The sequence below is a fragment of the Strigops habroptila genome, chromosome 1 (assembly GCF_004027225.2).
Source record: "Strigops habroptila isolate Jane chromosome 1, bStrHab1.2.pri, whole genome shotgun sequence".
NCBI lineage: Eukaryota > Metazoa > Chordata > Aves > Psittaciformes > Psittacidae > Strigops > Strigops habroptila.
In genome coordinates, this window is record NC_044277.2 from 4,413,442 (window position 1) to 4,434,965 (window position 21,524).

The 21,524-nt window shown below is 40.9% G+C and overlaps 1 protein-coding gene across 1 annotated transcript in view; it reads left to right on the forward strand.

Annotated features, from left to right (window-relative positions):
- Positions 1–16,801, forward strand: part of AGO2 (argonaute RISC catalytic component 2) — a 65,878-nt gene extending 49,077 nt beyond the window's left edge. Inside the window, 5 exon segments of the mRNA XM_030503689.1 lie at positions 418–612; positions 2,090–2,224; positions 3,621–3,722; positions 4,531–4,730; positions 5,072–16,801. Coding sequence (XP_030359549.1) covers positions 418–612; positions 2,090–2,224; positions 3,621–3,722; positions 4,531–4,730; positions 5,072–5,180 — 741 coding nt within the window. The 3' untranslated portion in view covers positions 5,181–16,801.
- The last annotated feature ends 4,723 nt before the right edge of the window (positions 16,802–21,524 follow it).

A 21,524-nucleotide genomic window follows, 5' to 3' on the forward strand; every position in this document is an offset into this window, starting at 1 on the left:
AGCTTCCTGACAACACAAAAGGTGCAGTCATCTCTTGGAAATGTTGGGAATGAAAATCTCTTGGGAATGGCCTTTGGCTGCATGGTGTCAAAACACCTGTAGTGGCTGCTCTGGCGCATTGAATAATGAAGATGTTTGGTGACAGTATGTGCAGTATCTTATCTGTGGTGCTAAATACACAAGTAACTGTTTTAAAAGCCTTCCCTTGGCAAGCAGTGTCTGTTTTAACTGACTTGCAGAGTGTGGTTTTTGCCTACATCTTTGACTACATCTTACATCTAAGTCAACCACTTAGTTTACAACATACTGTTAGAAAGCTAGTGCAGTTATCTTCATGAAATACCTTTAATAAAGGTATTAAGTGTGGTTTAATAAGTGCTTTTAAGTGTGGTTTAATACTAAGCTTTTTTCCAACAGGTAGTAGGAAGCATGGATGCTCATCCTAACAGATACTGTGCCACTGTTCGGGTCCAGCAGCACCGCCAAGAAATCATCCAGGATTTGGCTGCCATGGTCCGGGAGCTGCTTATTCAGTTCTACAAATCAACTCGATTTAAACCAACTCGTATCATCTTCTACAGAGATGGTGTTTCTGAGGGGCAGTTTCAACAGGTGGGATTTTTCTTGTTGAGATTCTGATTATGTAGTTTTCTGGTAGTAAAGTACTTCTATGTAGCTGGAGTTAGGAGAAGTATGCCCTCAACAAACCTTTCCTCAACAAATTTGTTGCATTCTAACCAAGCAGAGTATGGAAACTGCTTTCATATCTTTCATGAGCTCTTTGTTTAATACTTTTCCCCTTTAAAATCAGAATAAGAAAATATTACCCTTTGCATTATTTCCCTTGGGAATATTTTCTCTTTGAAATACTTCCCTTTGCAAAATTACAAATGATACAGTTTTAGCACTCAACTTACGTTCAATATCTGTGACCTGTCCAAGATCTGTTAATCAAACTGTATCCCATAGAACTTGGACTACTTTTAAATGAAAACTGAGAGCTAATTTTCCTACTTTTTTAACCAGGATTGTTAAATGCTGTATTTTCATGCTGTCATTTCTAATTAATTCCTGATAAAATTCAACTAATACTTTCTTGTATTTATTTTGTTTGCTTACAAGTACCATATTTTATGAATTGTTTTCCTATATATGGGTTCAAACTTAAAACAGGGGAAGTTCAGGTTGGGTAAAAGAAGTTCTTTACTGTGAGGGTGGTGAGGCACTGGAACAGGGTGCCCAAAGAAGTGGTGAATGCTCCATCCCTGGCAGTGTTCAAGGCCAGGTTGGACAGAGCCTTGGCTGACATGGTCTAGTGTGAGGTGTCCCTGCCCATGGCAGGGGGTTGGAACTGGGTGATCTTAAGATCCAACCCAAACCATTCTGTGATTCTATAAATTTTAAAGATATTTACATACATTTTCCTTTCCTGTATTTTTATATGTAAATTTAAAGATACAGAATTCAGTCAACTTCTCAAAATCCAAGGGGAAGGAAGTAAAGATGACTTGGTAAACTTGAATCAATAAAATAATCTTTGGATGAACTTTTCATTTTTTTTCCCCATTTATCACTGTTTTTCAGTGATTACTTTATAATTAACCCAAATCCCAAATAATTGCTTTTTGTTTTAGTGTCCTTCCCTTCTCCATTTTTATTGATGCCTGCAGTCCTGCCTGAGACTTCACAAAGCTGGGAAAGAGCATGCAGTTGAGCAATTCTGGGTTGTATCCCTTGTACTAAACTGACAAATAATGAGGCTGTTGTATATTCAACAGCCTAATTAAATGTTCATTTGTATTTGGCAGTTAAGAAGAGTTTGACATACAGCTTATTAGCCCAAGCCTTATGCTTGGAGCTGAACAAATATGGAACAGGCTTTTTGCCTGGCTCAGGAAACTGGTGGTTTAATTTGTTCTCATTAAGTGAAGAAGTGAAGGTTTGTTCCTGCGTGCTTTGACATCTCATTACTCTGGGTGACAATGCAAGAAGGAACATGATAAATTAGAGTCATCTGTAGATAAATAGGAGTAAGCTGTAAGATAACTATCTTTCATCTTTATCATGCACCTTTGTGTTTCTGATTCAGGTTCTCCATCATGAGTTGCTGGCTATCAGAGAAGCATGCATTAAGCTAGAAAAGGATTACCAGCCTGGAATTACATTCATAGTTGTGCAGAAAAGGCATCACACCAGACTCTTCTGTACAGATAAAAATGAACGGGTATGTTCCAATTGGGACCAGCAAGTATCTAGCAGGCAGCCAAGTTCCCTATTACTACTTATCTAAGTAATAAGAGACTTGTTTGAAGAACTACATCATGCAGTGGGTGAGATCTTTTTACCTGGAAAGGAAAACCTTCATTTTCTGTCCCATATCATAAACTGGCAAGAAGCTTTTATGAACCATCAGCAGGATCTGTCTTTCAACAAGTCTTTTCAGCCTTTAAGTTCATCAGAGTTTTCAGGTTTCTTTTCCTTTTTTTTTACTGTCTCAAGATCTTCAAGATTGATCTAAGTAGTGAAGGGTTTATAATGTAGATGTCTACATCTGGAGCGGTTATCTCAGGCACTCTTTGTTGCAAATGGAGATCTGTTTAGTATTCCCAACACACTTGAAGGCACATTTCATCTGATTCTAGTGCTAGTAAGTTCACTGGTTTGGTTGCCATTGACTACAGAGTTACTCTTGGGTTACCAGCACATGTAGACACCTGCACAGTAGACAAATTGTTAGGTAAGGTGAACCTTACACTTTGAGGATACTTTCTTTTCCATTAATGCTACCTTTAAGGTATCTTAGGTGTCTAATGTCTTGGACATGTGGAGTTTGGTTTCATATCAAGTGTCACCAACACATTATTTGTAGTACTGAAAATCTCAGATTGTTTTATAAGTGTTTCTCAGTTGTTATTGTATCTGTGTGAAGTACACGTAGAAGTATTCAGTTCCACCTTTCTGGGTGGAGAGGAGACTGCTCAAGTCTAGGATGGAGTCATTGCTGTAAATTAAGAGTTCCCAATGACAAACCTCAGTTGACAGATAGATTTTTTCATGTTCTTTTCCCTTCTGTCAGGTTTCTCAGTGTGAGCATTTGAAGCTCACCAGGCTTCGAGGCAATAATTAATAACTCCTAATGCTGCCATGAAGGTGGTGTTTATATTGATAACACGCTGCTATTACAGTTGTTAAATTGTTTTAAAGAGTATTTTAAAGTTCTGCTTTGAAGTAAAGTGGTTTTGAGGGATGAAGAGGCCTGTCTTACAACTACGGACTGTCCTCTGTCAGATATAAACAAGAAAAGTTACAGGGAAATAACCAGTCCTGGGATGGGAAGGTGAAAAGAATTTGACAAATGAGTTGCAGGCAATTCTTTTTACATTAATCAGGAAAGCTCATCTTTGTGGGTGACTTCTGAGAAGGTTTTGCAGCTCTTCTTTTTTCCCCTCCATAGTAAAGAGACTCCAGATTTTCAGTTGAACAACAGTTATCTCAGTTTTGCTCATTCTTTCATTTTGCTTTCCACTGTTTTTGTTTTCTTGTGGTTTTTCCTTACTATGTAGCTGAAAAGGAGAAGCTTTGTGTGTGCCTTATTGTCTTTGCATTTTCTGTTCACACAGGTTGGAAAAAGCGGAAACATTCCGGCTGGTACCACAGTGGACACAAAAATCACCCATCCCTCAGAGTTTGACTTTTACCTGTGTAGTCACGCTGGTATTCAGGTACAGCATTTTGTGTGGGATGGTAACTTTCAAACACTGACTCTTGGTATTTTCTGTTCTTTGCACAGGCTACAGCTTCCACGTGTGTATTTCAGCTTTTCTTCTGTGCCATCCACAGTGCTCTTCTGTCACGGTTAAAATCTAACAGAAATAATGAAACTAAGCAGTTATGAAGCACTGTGCATTTAGTTCAGTGTGCTTCTCTCCTGTCTGTGTACTGCTCTGAATAGCAGCAAGGTAGCTGGAGTATTTTACATAGCTGCCTCTTGTATTAAAATGACTTGAAATGTGCATCCAGTTCCTAGGAAACAACTAAGGCATTTACATAGCACCATTGTAGTTTCACATTTTCTTGTGATTTCTTCTTCCCAGTCAGAAACAGAAGCTATTAAACACCACCAGTGCTATGTCTTTATCAAGAGCATTAAAATTTGGCTTTCAACAGGGCCACAAGTTAGATTGCTGCGAGCTGTTAATGTTTTGCCTGAAGATACTTTATATGATGGCTTTTTGTCAAAGTTGAGTTTTGCAAGATGAAAGCTCATTTGTATACGATCACTTAATTTCAGTACCAAGGATGAAATCCTAGAAAATGCAATCCTATCCAGAAATGCCAAGGGATTAGTTCTGTGAGGGGCAAAGAGGGAGGTTTTTTGCCTTTTTAAAGCAAAAATTTCCTGAAGTATGTGGAATTGCTGACACATGATTTTTGAGGAAGGGTCTGGTTTTACTGCAGCTGACCTGCAGAGGTGGGAATTTAAAGAGCTGTGTTTGAAATGGTGACATCCTGTGTGTGATCTGCCTCCAGGGAACAAGCAGACCTTCTCACTACCATGTCCTCTGGGATGACAATCGTTTCTCTTCAGATGAACTGCAGATTCTTACCTATCAGCTGTGTCATACGTATGTTCGTTGTACCCGTTCTGTTTCCATCCCTGCACCAGCATATTATGCTCATCTGGTTGCCTTCAGAGCCAGGTATCATCTGGTGGATAAAGAACACGATAGGTGAGTCGCATGGTTTTGAATTATGACAGAATTAGAAAGGAAGCAGGAAGGAAGTGGGCTTCTTAGTTCTGGGGTGAGTAGTATCCTCAGTTAGCAGTTTGAGGGTACATTTGGTCTTATCACTGAATGATACTGTGGAAAAAAGCAGATGTTCCATTTGCTTCTTGTGCTTTTTTTGCTTTCAGAACCTCAGTGGTGGTTTAAGGGTAATTAACTTCTGACCATTCTATTCAGAACAAATGAATGAAACACCACATGCAAGGAGAGGCAGATTAAATAGGGTTTCTCTTCCCCCTCCACCCAACCTTTTCATTTCCCCCTCAACCTCCCTTCTCTTGCAGTGCTGAAGGAAGCCACACCTCCGGTCAGAGTAATGGCAGAGATCATCAAGCACTTGCTAAAGCAGTTCAAGTTCATCAGGACACGTTGCGCACTATGTACTTTGCTTGACATGTTTTAATGTTTAGCGACTCAGTACAATGCAGAGTTGGATTCACATGAGACCAGCTGCACTTAGACCAACAGTTGCCCAAGCTACAGTGACAGCCAGCAATGAGGGATGCATCTGAATTCTTTTCCCTTCCCATTTACAAGCAAGCCTTCCGTCCACAATTTCAGACTTGATTGTGAACTGCATTCTTGTACCAAACCCCACTATTGTTAGAAATGTGGTTTGCCAAAAATCTCTAAGCTGCTTGCTGTAAAACAGACCCTCGTTTTATAATTCAGTCAAGAGCTGTGATCTCAGGGCTTAGGGAAAAACAAAAAAACCAACCCCCAAATCTCCTCATTCAGTTTGCTATTCATTGAATTGCTTTTGATAATTTGGGAAGATCTTATTCATCCTAAAGTTTGATGGGCTAAAATGCCGTGAATTAGCTTTTAATCCAAAGGAAAGCAAAGCATTTTTTGGACTCTTTATGAAGCCTTGATTATTCTAGATGCATTTACAAAATTGTTATTTTTCAGAAGAAAAAAGTGACAAAATCCTGGTTTTCCACTGTCTTACAAAGATTCTGCTCTGTGTGTCTAAGGGCAAATGTATTTTCTGAAGCTTGTTCTTGAATGTTTTTTATTGTGCTGCATTCGAAAATGTTTTTCATAGACTTAAAGAAGAATTTTAAAGCAAAGAACGAACTCGTACCTAAGCTTTTCGTAGGTCCACTTAGATTGGCAAAAGACAATGTGCCATTGAAAACCTAATTTGTAAAGAGGTTTTTTTAGAATCATACTGACAGCTAACTTTAGAATTCGTCATAAAGGACTGTGACACTTACCTTTCCAAAGTCTCTAAAGAATACGGGTCTGTGGTGAGAAATACAGTACAATCCTTTTTCACTGTTGTTTGAGTTAATGTAAATTTTTATATATGTTTCACAGTATTAATGTGATAGACTAGATGCTATTATTTATTTTTATTTACTAAGGAGTGCTCATTATACTTCTGTTAACATATCAAGAATGCTTTGGATTTAGAAATGAAAACCTTATCATGGGGACATGACTATTCAAATGCAAAAATATGCAATCGACTTTGGGAGAGTTCAGAGATCCAGACAGTGTATATTGTGTAGCTTGTAACTTGTAGAAGGGCTTTTTAAGCGTGCACACAACACAGCAGGTTGTACCTGTGCAGTTCAGAGACGCACACGAGACCAACATTCTACGTTCATTCAAGCACAAACCAATTGTATTTTTATTTATATGTTGAGTATTGGTGAAGCAGGAGCTCTAGTAGAGGAGAGTGGCTCACTGTTTGTGATTGAGACAGAAGTCAGTATCTATGCAGTAAAGAGAAATCTTAGGAAACTGAAGTTTACTTGTGAAGGGAGGTGAAACTCTCTTCGTTATGCATAAGGTCAATAGTAAATGTGAGAGTTTAGCCATTCTCTTAGGAGAAGCATTAATTAAAACTGATCATTTAAACAAATGCTTCTGTTAGTTTGCACACTGGATTCATAACAAACCATAATACATATGTAAACCATTGCACTAATGATGATGCCACAAGCAGGTTTAGAAGACAACGGAAGAAGCCCAAGAAACTTGTTTATGCTGACTTGATTTTCTTTATTTTCTTAAGATAACTGAAGTAGCATGCTATGAGGCAGGTTTTACGCATGTCATTCTCTTCCACTGATCCATTTTGCTTCACCTTTTCCCTTTTCTCTTAGCAGATGCTCGGTCGCTGTTTTGAATACATTTACCTCTAGCCACTCAGACGGGCGAGTAGCTTTAACCAGTACAGAGGTCTGTGCCATACAGCAGATAAACTATAACCAGTTGCTGTTGAATAAGCTAGAAAATGCCCAACCTTTGCTGCGTAAAGAGTTCTAGGTACATAACTTTGTGCAAGTTCAGATCTTCATCTTGTGTGTTGGTTGTCGGTGGTGTTTAGGTGAAATAACAATGTAAAACCTATTAATAGATTAATTGTATTATTCTAACTCAGTGATTAGGCTGCTGGGTCAGATTTTCTTCTTGGTCATAGTTATGTAAATCCAGGTTTTAAATGTAAATCCAGAGTTTAAATGCTGGTATAACAGAAAGCAAAGTCCAGGTCACATTGTCTGTCTTTCTGTGTTCCAGCCTTTCCATGGTGGGTATGTCGCACTTCTCTGTGCGTTTGCTTGAGAGGTTTCATACTTCAGTGAAGATTTTAATTTGGCAGAGTTTTATATAAGAATTATTTTTTTATATGAATTATTCTTAACAAATAGGAAAAAAATTCAACCCTTTTAAGACACCATTTAGTTTATTTGATGTTCGTTATGCAGAGACCTCTTGGATGTGAAATTCATCCTCCTCTGTCCTCTCTGTGCAGATCTAGAGTAGTAAATGACTTACGCAGATGGTCAGATGGGGCGAGGAGGGCAGAATCTGTCTTGACCTCAAATCTTATCTCTCAAGCAGACTGTGGACTTCACTGCATCCTGTTCAGGATGTAATCTTTGGGCTGGAATACTTGTTGCAGCTCCTTGTTGTGAGAAAAGAAGTATTAGGCAGACACTTAATCTGAGAGTAGCCGTTGTATGTGTATGCTCTTGGAAAGAACAAATTTTATGTAGCTTTCCTTCCCTGAGTATGAAGAACTTGGGATGGTTATATGCATTTCAGGCTAAGCACATTTTTACCTTTTACAATCTTTTTAATCCTCTAATACTGCTAATCCTGTATAGATTGATTTCTCCCTCCTTTCCCCTGCCTTCCTTCCCTTGCAAGCGGTGAATTAGTGGATAATTTAAAGCCTTTTTCTAAAAACATATTGATAAAATATATACTTTGAAAAATACAGTGTGCTCTAAGTCCAGCAGCTATCTGTGTGGGAATGTTTTTAGTATCAATTACATATTCAAAAGTGTCTCCTGCCAAAAAAAAACCCTACCAAAACACCTAAATCCATACTCTTAGGGTCTTTTTTTTTTCTTACCTCCCACGTGTCTTGTAAGAACAGCAACATCTCAGGTAAACACAAAGCTCAAGATGTCTCTATCTCACACACATTCCTGCTGTTGAAGTCGCAGTTGAGGTAGACAGTTATAACCACTAAGATCACTATGCAGCTCAGGTCAGCAATAACCAAATGTGTGTTACCCTCCGGCAGCTGGGGTTTTAATCAGGCTGTGCAGTGGAGTTGCATGACTCCCATTGCAAGAGAGTGCTGAGCAGGACCTCATCCCTTGCCTTCCTCCTGCTCTTTATGTTCCTGGCAATGACCTCGTCCTTGAATTCAGCCATTGGTGCAGGTTGTCCTGGTGCTTAAAAGTGACAAAACCACCTTATTCTCCGTGCAGGCATGAGCAGTGTGATGGACAAACTGACCACTGCCAGTAGCATGGTATTTCTTTTGTTTTAAAGGAGTGGGAACTGAGACTGGTGAGTTGCCTGCTATGGGTTAGTTTTCTCTGATTTGGGTTTTTATGGAGATGGTCACACTGTTGAAACAAAAATATTCCAAGATTGAAAGCTGGTTGTAGAATCTCTGTCTCAGACTCGGCTGGATGGGTCCTGGCACAGTCTCAGCTCGCTGGACCGGCTTTGGGCACAGAACTGGATCACACATCTCCAGAGAGCCCTTCTGAAGCATGAGGTTCTGTGGCAACCCCCCAAAAAACCAGCAGCTCCTTTTGGGAGGTGCAAAATAATGTCTACAAACATAAAAGACTTAAAAATTGTCCCTTTTTAGATTATTATAACACAATAATTGAGTTTGTTTCATTTTGGAACTTTCTGCTCCTGTGGCTGAATAGAATGACGTGTCCACTTCACCTCTTCTAGCACCCAGGAAACAGCTGAGTTGATTCTTAGGAGGAAATGTCCTGTTGTGAAATGCTGAAAGTAGGTGGATTTGCCTCTGCCTTTATGTGAGTTTGGCATTCAAGGTAGCCCTATGCAATCTTAACACTTTAGTGTGTGTACATGCACTGATGTACGGCGTGAGATCACTTGTTTTTATTAGAACTCCTCATTTTGGCTTAGTTTGGTTTAGACTGTTTCAGCAATCATATTTGTCTTGCTGAATCACAGTCAGTGATCTTCCATCTTACAGAAGCTTTGGCAGATGAATTTCCTCCTTTCTAGATCTTTTGGGTTTGGGGTGAGTTTGTTGCTTGCTGCAGTTGTTAGGGAAAGGTGGTGTGTCTTATTCCAGCATGGAGGATTTACAGGAAATTTATGCTTAAAACAAGAAATCCATAATAAATACTTTCATAATCCACAACAAATACTTCATCCAGGCCCCCAGGCAATGCTTTTCCTGATTGGAAAAGCAAAAAGGTTGTGAAGGTTTAGCTTCAATTCTGACTCTCAGTAACTCTTGTGGCCCTTGTCCGTTTTTAACGTGTCTTGTTCACATCTTAGTGGATCACTTTTATAAGTAAGAGAAAGAGATAATATTTACACAAGGATTTTTACATTTCGACTCCTGAAGGGTAGGTGTGGGGGGGGTTAGGTTCTTGTGTGCCCACGTTACCTTCTGAAAAGATTGAAGTTTCTAATCGAGGTAAGAGTCTTCTGATGCTTTTATCTCGAGTCAGACATATACATGCACAAAGGCTTTCTGTTAAATAGAAGATGAGGATCAGGAGGGCTTTGCTCGTGGCTGCCAATGCTGCTGGCTTTACTGCAGCACTAGCTTCCTCAAGTACAGTGGTCATCTGCATCTCCCCTGTAGAACCCCCAACCTTTCTCATGCCAGTGAATCTCTGGAATCTAACGAAGACCAAGGATAGGAGGAAGTTCTGTGTTAGCATCCCCCCAGCCAAATCTAATGGATTGTTGTAGGTTTGTGAGTGTACCTGCAGATTGTTTCTTTTTAAGGAAGAATGGTGGTATTTTGAAGTGAGAACAGGTTGTTTCATGCTTATTCAAGACTACAAGTACTAGAAGTGCAGCACTGGGACCTTTGGAGATTGAGATGGACACACTTGCCTCTTAATTGAGGCAAGTTGAGCATCTCTGGTGGCATAAATAACCCAAAGGGACTTTTTTTGTTTTTTAAGAGCTATTTTACACATGAAATAAAGGAATGTAAGAAAAGTTCTCAGTCGCTATTTTTCACACTTGATACCAATGTAATAAAAACACATTTTTTCTCCTAATTTTTCAGTACTTTTCTCCTACAGTAGCATCTCTTTGTGTGTATTGGTCCTGCCAGTGTGGCTTTCTCGATTTCTAAGGCAGGGCAGTACACTGTTTTTTTAACTTTTATATTACATTTGGTAACATGCTTCTTGATGCATACATGCAGTCTTTTCTAAGGAAAACTTCAAGTAGAAGGTAATTGCACTGATCATTTTGTTTTAAACTCCCTTTTTACTGTAAGACTTCTTTTTTGCATCTGCTGTAGCTGTTTGAAATACTGTAAATAGTGCTATGTATAGCAAATACTGAAATGCTGTGGATACTGTTCCTTGTTGTTCCTGCTTTTTGGAATACTGCCATATTTTCCAGTATTGAGAGATGAGCTTTGGGTTTTAAATGTTGTTCTACTTTCTGTTTGCGTTATAGAATGAATCCAAGGGCACAGTTGCTTTATTACAGTGGAAATATTTAGGGTTCATGTGAATTTATAAAGTATTTCTTCCTTCTCTCTTCTATGCACATTTCTCCCACACTGTAAAGATACAAGGACAGGTTTTAAGCCATCAGTGTGCTTGTTAATCTGTGCAATGTTCAAATGCCAATCTTTGATATCACTGTTAGATAACTAATAGCATTAATGTAATATCCAGACTATCAACTGTAGCTGTCACACGTTTTCCTTGCTTCTTCTAACATCTGATTCTTGGGTCATATGAAGAAGAACCAGTCTGTGTGGCAGAATTAGTGGAATAATAGGGATTTGGGATCCAAGTTGCAATGTCTTGTTCTCTGTCCCTCCTTGGTGTGTGCAGATTGTTGAGTGCAGTGGATGTTTTAGTGCTCTGAACTAAGAAATAGTGTTGTCTCTCTGATTGCCCGCATGAGAAAGCCATTGATCTCCTCTCCATCCATAGCTGCCTTTTGCTTCTGTAACCCTTGGGGACAGGAGAGACCCAAACTCCAGCCCCGTTGTTTAGCGTTAGGATGCAGAAGAGCAAGTTTTGCCTCCTGTTTCTGAGGGTTAATGACTGGAAAGATGCATTCTTTTTAAGATGGTTTTAATCTGAAGGTTGGGGAGGAGGGTGTTGTGTGTGCTTGGTGTGGCACGTAATCCGTTTTATCTCATTGAGTGTGTTTCAGTTGCTTTTTCTGTGTTGTTTCTTTGCCTGAAGTGTTAATATGAATGTAATGGCTTGGCCAAATCACTACAAAAGGTGGTTTTGTGATACTCCCTAGTTAGCAAGCAGATGCAGTTAAAGGCTACCTCCTGTATTCTTCCACAGATGAATTAATTTTTAAAGGAAACCTACTACTAAGCAGCCAAAATGTTCCCAAACGAACTATTTTTACTGTTTTGTTTCTTGCTGGTGAATTAGCAGTGCCATACTGTGATCTTGGATGGCTGCTCATTGCTCCTTCTGTCTTCCTAAGGTGTAGATGTGGCTTGTGTTGATGCAGGGTGTTAAGAAGGTATCAGAAGTGGTAAATCACATACCTGGCACAGTCGCTTTTGGTGAGGGTTACTCAATAGCAGCAGCTCCCTCTCTAACCTCTCTCTTTACTCGCTGAGTTTGTAACTGTTGTTTCCAAATGAGAAATACTTTTGTATTGTAGCTGTTGGCCCAAAAAATGTCATGTTTTCGCTGAAAATAACATGAAGGTGCTTGAAATATATTTTGAACCGGAGGCAAAAATTATGTATTGAAATATTTTTTTAACATATTATTTAGCTAAGTTGACACAAGACTGTAACAGTGAAAATACTGCATCGTTCCCTGCTCAGCTCGTGATAACCTTTAAAATGGGGAAAACAAACCAAACCAAAACACCAAAAAACAAACCCTAAACTCGAGTTTGTTCATATTGTGACTATCGAGGGTCAGTTACATGCAAAGCCTTGGCCATAACTCAACCTCGAAATGAGTGCACACAGCCTCAAGGTGCTTTAACTGACCTGAAATGAAACTGTAGAAAACTGTGTTAACACATCCTATTTTGTTTACAGTGAATCCAAAACAAGCTTCCTCATTTCACAATTAACCACTCTGCTGACAGAAATACTACCTGTTTATGCACAACGCGCCGGTGGGGTTTCATAGCAGTGTTAGAGTTTATTCTTAATTTCTTATTTAAAAGTAACTGGGCTTTCTGCTCCAGACATTGGCATCTCAGAAGTGAGTTTGCTGGGATTATATGCTACCTGCAATTTCATCATCTTCATCTTTGGGTGTAGACACTAATGAAGCTTATTGATGGCAGGGGGGATAGCTGACAGTCTGACTTTCTGCAAGCCAGTTCCTGTTCAGCAGTGGCGAGGGACCGAATACGTCAGCTCAGTAACAGCTGAATGGGGTAAAATCCTGCAAGTTTTGTTTAGTTCTCAGTTATAATTTAACAAAGCTCCCCCCAAAAGCATGAAATACAGGGGTTTGCTCTAGGGTAAGTGGCTGCTTTTCAGACAGTATGTCACTACATCTTGTATTACACATCCATAGACACTATTGATGTTGCTGTGGCCTCGAAGGGGTTGCATGGTGCAGGTTCTCTGTGAGCATGATCTTGGGAAACGATAAGAGTGATGTGATGTGCTTTCTAGACCAGGTCTGCAAACCCAGAGGAGCATTGAGAAGGAAGGAGCCCTGTGCTAAGGGCTTGTCATGCCTGTATAGAAGAGAAATGCAATATGTGCTGTGCCAGCTACCCGTTGTGGAAGTGAGATAAGGAGGCGAGGGGAACATTTTCTTGCAGAACACATAATGAAGCACTTGAGAAGGTGACAGTTAAATTATGTCTTGGTTTTCCTTCTGGCTTCCCTGCGAGGGGCCAATGAGTGCAAATAGAGCTGGGGCACAGCCCCTCACAGCGGGGAAGCAGGCAGGCCCCTGGAGTTGACGTCTGGTTTCAGCCCTCCGTATTGAAGGGCTTCAGACTTCTGTGGCACAAGGATGGGGCATTTGCTGGATTTGGAGGTGTGACAGGATGGCAAGAGCTAGTCTTGGGAGTTCTGCATGTGGCAGCACTGAGGAAGTGGACCCACAGCACGAGATGAAGGCTGGCTACTCCTTCCCATCTAAGTATCCTCAGAAGAGGAATTGCTTTGAATTTGTCCATGCACTGCCTCAATAGATGCATCTTAAAACTACCTGTGGCTACTCCTTAACCAGCCTACCTATGTTGTTTTGAAAAGCTTAGTATTTGCATTACAAATCTGTTTTAAAGGGCATATTCATTTTTATGTGGCTCTTATGACAGCACAGATTGTAGTTTGGTAGTTTGTTTGGGTTTTCTCCTCCCCACTCTTTGGATGTGCTGGTTTACCAGGTTGCTTTAGTTTTGTTATTTCCTACCCCCCTTCTTTAAGCACAACTAAAATACCTGCTGGAAATCATCAGCAGGGATTACAGATATTGACTAACCTGGAAGCAAGCCAAGGAATTGTCCCTGAAATATAAAGTTTTCTGGCCATTTTATGGTTTTCTGAGTGTGCTTGACAAGCGTGAATTGTGCAAAGGTCAGCAAGCAAGTTTGGGAGTTCCTACTCCCCTGGCTGGTGCTCTTTGCATTTGCTTTGTTAGGTTAGATTTCCTGTCAGAAAACAAAAATACATTTAATGTTGGCTCTATTCTGTATTTCTCAGCTTTTCCTGTCTTAAAATCCATGAATAGAGGCGGCTTCACTCGTGCCAGTATATGTAAAATTGCACATTATCTCTTGCCACGTGTTTAACTCACAGCAGATCTGGTCTGTGTTTTTTGGGCACCCCAAAATCTCTGCTGCTTGACTGTGTGCTGTGGGTAGGATCAAACCTATTGTGTATCAACAGAACATACAAGTTTGTTTCTAGATTTCACCAAAGCTAATTCTGTATCAGCTGTGAGATGTTCAGATCCCACCGTTTCTGTGCTATAAAAAAATAAGTTATACTGACATGAATTTTGTTGTTCCTGATAGGTTTTCTCATAGAACTTCACAAGGCTGAGCCCTTAAATTGCTCATCTCATTTCCAGGCAACAACTTTGTAACTGTATTTGAAAGTAAATAACATGTCTCTAATTGCCTGACCTCTTGCTTCTAAACTTGAATCTTTAATGATGCTCAGTTGTCTGTCAGTGTTGAGCCCCTTGAATGTCTCCCACTGAGAGATTGTTGCATTTGTCCAATTCTTTATTACCTCGTTTTGAGCAGTAGGAATAATTTGGGGAGGGAGTGTTAGATATTATGTGCTTTTCCCTAATGAAGTTTACTTAAGGAATAATTACTAGCAGACTGAGAAAGCAAGGCATTTGTTCAGGGAGGGGAAGCAGAGAAAGAAAAGGAAAGGAAACCCCAATAAACAACAAATATTAAGGAGAAAGTTTCAGAATTATGTATCTGGGAAAATCAGATCTAAATTAGGTGCAATCTGGCAAAGGTCTGTGCTATCCTGAAGAGGGTTACCACTTGTTTTCTGTAATTTGTTGATAAAGCGTAGTCGATTTTATATATATATATATGTATGTGTGTGTGTATCCACATGTGTGTATGTGCATACACGTGTTGGTGAAAGGAGAGTGGGGCTGTTTATAGACTGTTTATAAAAGCTTCAAAGGTGGTATTTTGCTGGAAATAATAAGCACAATTTCCCTGGGTTTTGCATTACAAAAATCCCTCAATTTAGGGCAGCTCCTGAGTAAAGATCCAGCCCCGCATTTCTGTGCAGCAAAGTGGTTAACTTGATCTCGGGAGGGTGAGATGGAACCCAGAATGTATTCATTAAATCTGTATTTTTGTTCCTTTAATTTTGGTACATTGCAGGTTTCCCTGATACTTGTGAAGGTTTTAATCTTTTGTTTAATAGTTGTCAAAAATTTTTTTAAATTATTTTTTATAAAAATAACTGAAAAAAAAAAAGAACCAAAAATCCATTCAGAAATTTACTATCGTACGTGTTTTCCCTTGAATCCAAATGTTTTTATGACCAGTTAAAGTTTGCTATTTTTTTGAAAGAAGAAAAGAAATAAATACGATGTCAAGGGCCTCATTTCAAGTGGTACTAAATGTATGTTGAGTAGTTTGTGTGTTGCATCTGTATTCAGATGGCTTGTGCTTGCAGTATAGAGATGATGTAGCGCTCTTTGGGTAAGAGTGGCACTTGTAATACAAAAAGCAGCCAGAGAAATACCCTCGATTGACTTTTAAATGCATCAGCAGCATTGTAGAATTTACCACGTAGATTGTAAGCGTCGCTTTATGTTACTCAGACGAGGCTTCACGTAGGTGTGTGTAGCTTAAATACACACTGTGTATCCTGCTAGTGTAGTTGAACGTTTGCATGATGCTGTGTGGCGATGCCACTTTAAATTAAGCCTTAACCAAATGAGAAATCTGTCAGATTTTTTTCCTCAGAGTATGCAAAAATACTGTTTAACAGAGCAGGATGTTCTTATAAAGCTCAACTAGTAGAAATCTTCTCACCTGAGGAAGAAAGGGAAACTTGTCGATCCGTATACTGTGACTGACCTCTTCAGGCACTGGCTGTCACTGTTGCTCTGCAGAAACCAGGCTCGCAGGCATCTCTCTGCAGTCTTCCAAAACCAGGCTTGCTCAAACCTCAGCTTCTTTCTTGGTGGTGGTTGTTGAACACATTCTCCTCCCTCCCCTGCTAGGAAATCACTGCCTGAAGGAGGATTGGGATTTAACACTTAAATTTACAGCGCGAAAAAGCTGTTTCTTGAGTTCTGTGCTTGCTTCAGATAGTGCCATCGTTTCCACTTCTTCATGACTGACATAGAATCCTTAAAACATTAGAAATAGAGGCAAATAAAGCATTGGGGACCCAGCTTCCTTTCTTTCTTTCCTTTTTTTTGTCTGATTTGGATCTACCTCATTGAAACAGTTGGGTGCTATTGACTCAAATTGTTGAGGAGATTGGCAAAAGCGACCAAACTGCGTGTGCTGACCGACCGCTTCGGAGGCGGCGTTTGCGAACCAAAACCTCTGCGTTCATTGTTCAGAGACAACAATATTGTGTTTGAGTTTGATTCTTTGTGCCTTTCTGTTCTGTTGTTCTTTCTTTTCCCAGTGCGTAACAATCAAAAGCCATCCTCTTAATGAAAAACAGCAATTGAATTGTAACCACGGAGTTTAGGGAAAGAATAAAAGCCACAAAACGTCGTTTTAGCAAGGTTTAAAGTATGTGTCAGTGTCTCAAGTCATAAAATGTAGTGTCGCAGCAGACCTAGGCAATGAGAAATACCCAATAGAGGAGTTTTGGAAACATATAATCCCAACCCTGGCTATATACATCTCCGTGTGTATCTATATATGCATATATACACATAGAGAGCACAGGTTTTGTGTGGGTATGTGTGTGCATGTATATATCTATATAAAACAGACACATGTGTGAGGGTGAGGGAATAAAACGTCATTGACTTTTCCACACTTTTGTATGTAACAGTTTACAACTATGTGTAAGTTTTTTCTACTATGTGAAACCTTTTTTACTTAAAAAAAAAAGATAATTCCTTTTTGGAAAAAAATTTCAGTTGTGATACGCTATCATTTTTTGAAGTTTAAAAAGAAAAATTGACTTTTTACCAGTAACGGGGGGGGGGGGGGGGAGGGGGGGAATTCTCTTCTGTAAAATTGTATTTAGTTTAACTAGTAAAGAAAAAAAATCTATCTATGGAACTGTAGAAGTGCTGACATTCCATCGTGGCAGGACTTCAAAGCTGTTTCCTAAAGGCTTTCTGCTGCAGAGAAGACGTGAACAAAAGGAAGATGCCTCTGTTCAATGTGTTTTATAAAACTGCTCCATCAGGTCTATACTTAAGCTATATTTTCTAAAGCCTAATCATCCTTTTTAATATGCTGCATATAAATGATCAGCATGGTTGCACTTTCTCAAGAATAATGTATGCCCTGCAATTGGCTCATGGATAAGGACTTTAGTTTTTTAACAAAACCAATAGTACTTTGGGCAGAAGGTAATATTTATATAGGTACCTCAAGAAAAAATAAAAAAGAGCCTGAAAATGCTGCATTTTGTTCCTTTAACATATTTCATGTAGCAGTTGTTTGCTTTGGTTTTATTGTATTAGATGACTAGCTACCTGTTTTGCTTTGGGGGACCCTGATAGCATTTTAGACCATTGTTTTCTATTGATCTCGTAGAATGTAGTATCCTTCCTTGGTTTCATGCAGTAGTTTGGGATGGGATTATTTGCCCTGGTTTGTGTACACAAGGGGAGGGGGACCACGAGGAAATATGCTTTATGTAGACATCAGGAAAAGGATACTATATTTCTAAAACAGACAATACATGTTCCTAATTCTTAATTATTAGTTTTTGGTTTGCTCGTACTGCTTTCTTGACTCTTTTCTCAAATACGAGTGTGGAGAGGGGCAGCTTAGAACGGAGGAAACCCAAACTGACCAAACTCACCCTTGTTGGTCCATGTTTTGGGGGCGATGGAGAAGCAGCAGGACATGGGCTTGGCCACACTGTGTGCCAAATGCTGTGGTAAGAGTTGTGCCCCATCTCTGAGCAGGACCCATCCTGCTCTCTGGCCGCTTGCTGGTGTGAGTGCGTTGTCTACTTCTTCATTTCCTAGTCAGTAAAAACCTACCAATGTGCAGAGATGGGGAATTTCTTTGTTGAGAACTGTTGAAGGAAGCTTCAAAGGCTGTGAAATTGAGCATTTATTGTCATGTTTTTAAGCTTAGGTGGGTCCTTTTCCAAGTTTGTTTTACAGCTTGCAAGGTAAAATAGTTTGCACTACTTTTGCAATAAACTCATGAAAAACCTAACAGTTTCTGTTTTGGTTTCTTACTGTATATATACAACTAATACTAAAGATTTAGCATAGTGTTTTTCACCTCAAAACATAAGACTTGTAACAAGCTCAGAATGCTGTAATTCCCGACAAAATAATGATGTGAATGATATTTTATAAAGTTATTTTGTATGGTGTCAATTTTGTTTTGCCTCATAGTATGTCAATAAAATAAAATTCCTCATCTTTACAAGCTGTTGTTTGATGTCTTTAGTTTGGCCATTTTCTGCAGTTACTTGTGTACTGTGAGACTTTGTGAGCACGCAGTGGGATGTATCCGTGGCCTAAATAGTTTTCCATAGAGAGTAGAGGATCATAGAACTGTAGAATTATTTAGGTTGGAAAAGCCCCTTAAGATGGAGTCCAACTGTGAACTTAGCACTGCCAAGTCCACCACTAAACCATGTCCCTCAGCATCACATCTACATGTCTTTTAAATACCTCCAGGGACGGTGACTCCAGCACTGCCCTGGGCAGCCTGTTCCAAGGCTCGAGAACACTTACAGGGAAGAAGTTGTTCCTAATATCCAATCTAAACCTCCCCTGGTGAAGCTTGAAGCCATTTCCTCTCATTTTATTGCTTGTTACTTGGGAGAAGAGACCGACCCCACCTCACTACAACCTCCTTTCAGGCAGTTGTAGAGAGCGATAAGGTCCCCCCTGAGCCTTCTCTTCTCCAGACTAAACCCCCCAGGTCCCTCAGCCGTTCCTCATCACACTTGTGCTCCAGGCCCTGCACCAGCTCCATTGCCCTTCTCTGGCCCCGCTCCAGCACCTCGATGTGTGTCGTGCAGAAGAGCAGCAGGAGGACATCTCACGAGTGAGGAGCTGCTGAATGCCACTAAGTGGAGAAATCGAGGATATGGGTAAGAAGTCCCTCTGTACTATCCAAATAGCAACATTGCAGCACTGGTGCTGTGTTTTTCTTGCTGCCAGAGGTGAGAACTGAATCTAAAATCATTGATTGCTTTGGTCTGTAGCTCAGAACTGATGTTAAAAGTCCCAGTGGCAGATCGGAGATCCTTGGAGCAGAGATCCTTATGCTACACCACATTTTGCTCTGTCAAATCATAATGCAGATTTAAATGTGCTGGTCTGGAGGCTTTTTGTGCAAAGACAGATCATCTCTTGCCTGAAAGCCAAAAAGTTCTCCTAGTCCCACCGCTGGCCCTTGCATTATACTGCTTGGGTGCATTTAGGTGGTGCCATGGGCACTCGCCTCCTCTGTGCCCAGACTTCCAGAGGCAATGTGTGCTGCTTTTAACTGTCTTACAAGTTATAAATCTCACATTATTTATGGAAGGTCAGTATTTTGGAAACCACTTGCCTGAAATCCTACGTTTTGTTGCTTTCTGAGTGATTAAATACAACAGAAGTAGCCACTTGGCGTTTACAATAAAGCATCAAGGGAAGGGGGATATCAAAAAGAACTGCAAATCTGCTGAGGAGCTCCTGTTGGAAGCCCAACCCTGCAAACACAGATTAGTTTTACTCAGTAACATGAAATAATATCACAGCAGTCTTCCATTTCAGGCAGAGATTTAATTTTCCCCTTGTTTTTGAAATGCTACTTCGAATTGGATGTGGTTTTGCTCTGTGTCAAGCTCTTGGGGAAAACAAATACCACTTACTGGGTTCGATGGCAACGAGCCTTGGCAGATGCAAGGCCGTGGAGATGGTTGTGGCAAACTCTGGCAGCTCTGAAGTCCCCATTGAGGATTCTGGCTGAATGGATACAGAAGTGTGTTCAAGATCTTGTGGCCTCCTTAATTAACAGAATATGTTCATCATCCCACAGGAAACTTCTAAGGGGGATGAAATATGGTGATTTATACTTAGTAACGCAGTTCTTTTGTCTTTTTTTTGCAAGCTTAGGAAGTCTCATCTGCTTTGAGCAGCCTTGGCTGGGGGGAAGGATCTCGCAAGCTAGTACTGTAGGGGAGAAATAGTACAGAAATATGTATATAATGATAGAGTCATCCTGGAAAGCATCCCCTGGCCTGCGTTCCACTGTCTAAAGTCACTGAACACCTTAAGCAGGTCAAGATACCCCGAGGAATACCACCAGCAGCCTCCTGCCTCGCAGCTGGCCTCCCTGCAGTGCAGGAATGTTCAGCAACTGCGAACTCTGAACGCTCCAAAAAGAATAAGCAATGTTCCTCATAAGCAAAGCTGGCGCCTTCCCGCTATAACCCTGCTCAGGATGTCTGCCATTTTGTTGGGATTTAGCTGTTTATAGTGACGCTTCCCTTACGAGATATGGACAGAGACCTGATGCAGTACCTGAAAGGTTGTCCTTGGCATCATGGACTTTGCTGTTTCTACTTTGGGTGTAGGAAGATCTCCCAGGCCATGGCGGTTGAAGTACTCGTAGTTTTGATGTGTTGTCCATGAGCGGTGAGCTCCTTTCCCGAAAAGCAGGTAGGAGATAAGTCTTTCAAAGTCAGCAGGGGCCGTGGTGGCCAACCAGAGGGATCCGAGAGGCTTTGTGCCCTCTGCTTGAGACCTTCAACAGCAATGGAGGGCTTGGTGCTGGTGGGTTAGAAACCCCTGAGCTGTAAAGGTAGAAGTCAGAGACAATCACTTTTCTTGCTTTCCCAGTTGTTTCAGCTGCAGAGTAAGACATGGGCTGTGTGATTACTTTGTTCGAATGCTCCTCAGTCAATTTTGGACCAGTCTGAGGAAGTCCGTGGTAAATGATGGTGGTTTGTAGCTGGAGCTTTGTAATAGCTTGTGAACGTGGCTTTTGATTTACTGCAAGGAATAAAGGTGCGCTGCAAGGGGACTGGGATGTGTCACACTAGTGTCCCACTGTATTGGTTTGTCTATTTGCACATCTGATCTCACTTGAAATGTATTTCCCTCAGTGTGTGAGCCAGTGTTAACGTGCTGGTTTGGTACCTCTGGTTGTGAAGGGTTGACCTTGTGGCTGCTGCTTCTCCTCACCAGAAGGAGGAAAGTATGAGAAAGCTCAAGGGCTGAGGTGAAGATGAGGAGATCGCTTATCAGTGGCTGCCACAGGTAAAACAGACCTCACTTTCTCCTCACCTTTTCTTCCCATTCCCACCTTCACTCCGACCCCTCTCCCCGAGGCACAGGGTGCGGATGGGGTCGCGCTCAGCCCAGCACAGACCCTCTCGGCCGCTGCTCCCTCCTCACCCGTCCCCCTGCTCCAGCGCGGGCCCTTCCCCGGCTGCATCCTTCATGGACACCCCGCTCCCGCCGGGGCTCTGCACTGCCACAGCTCCTGCAGGAAATACCCCCCGTGCTGCGGCGTGGGGCCCTCCCTGGGCTGCAAGGGGGGGTCTCTGCTCCTGTGGGGTGTCTCCAGGGCTGAGGGGATCCCTGCTCCGGGCCTGCAGCACTTCCTGCCCTCCTCCTCCTCGCCCTCTCT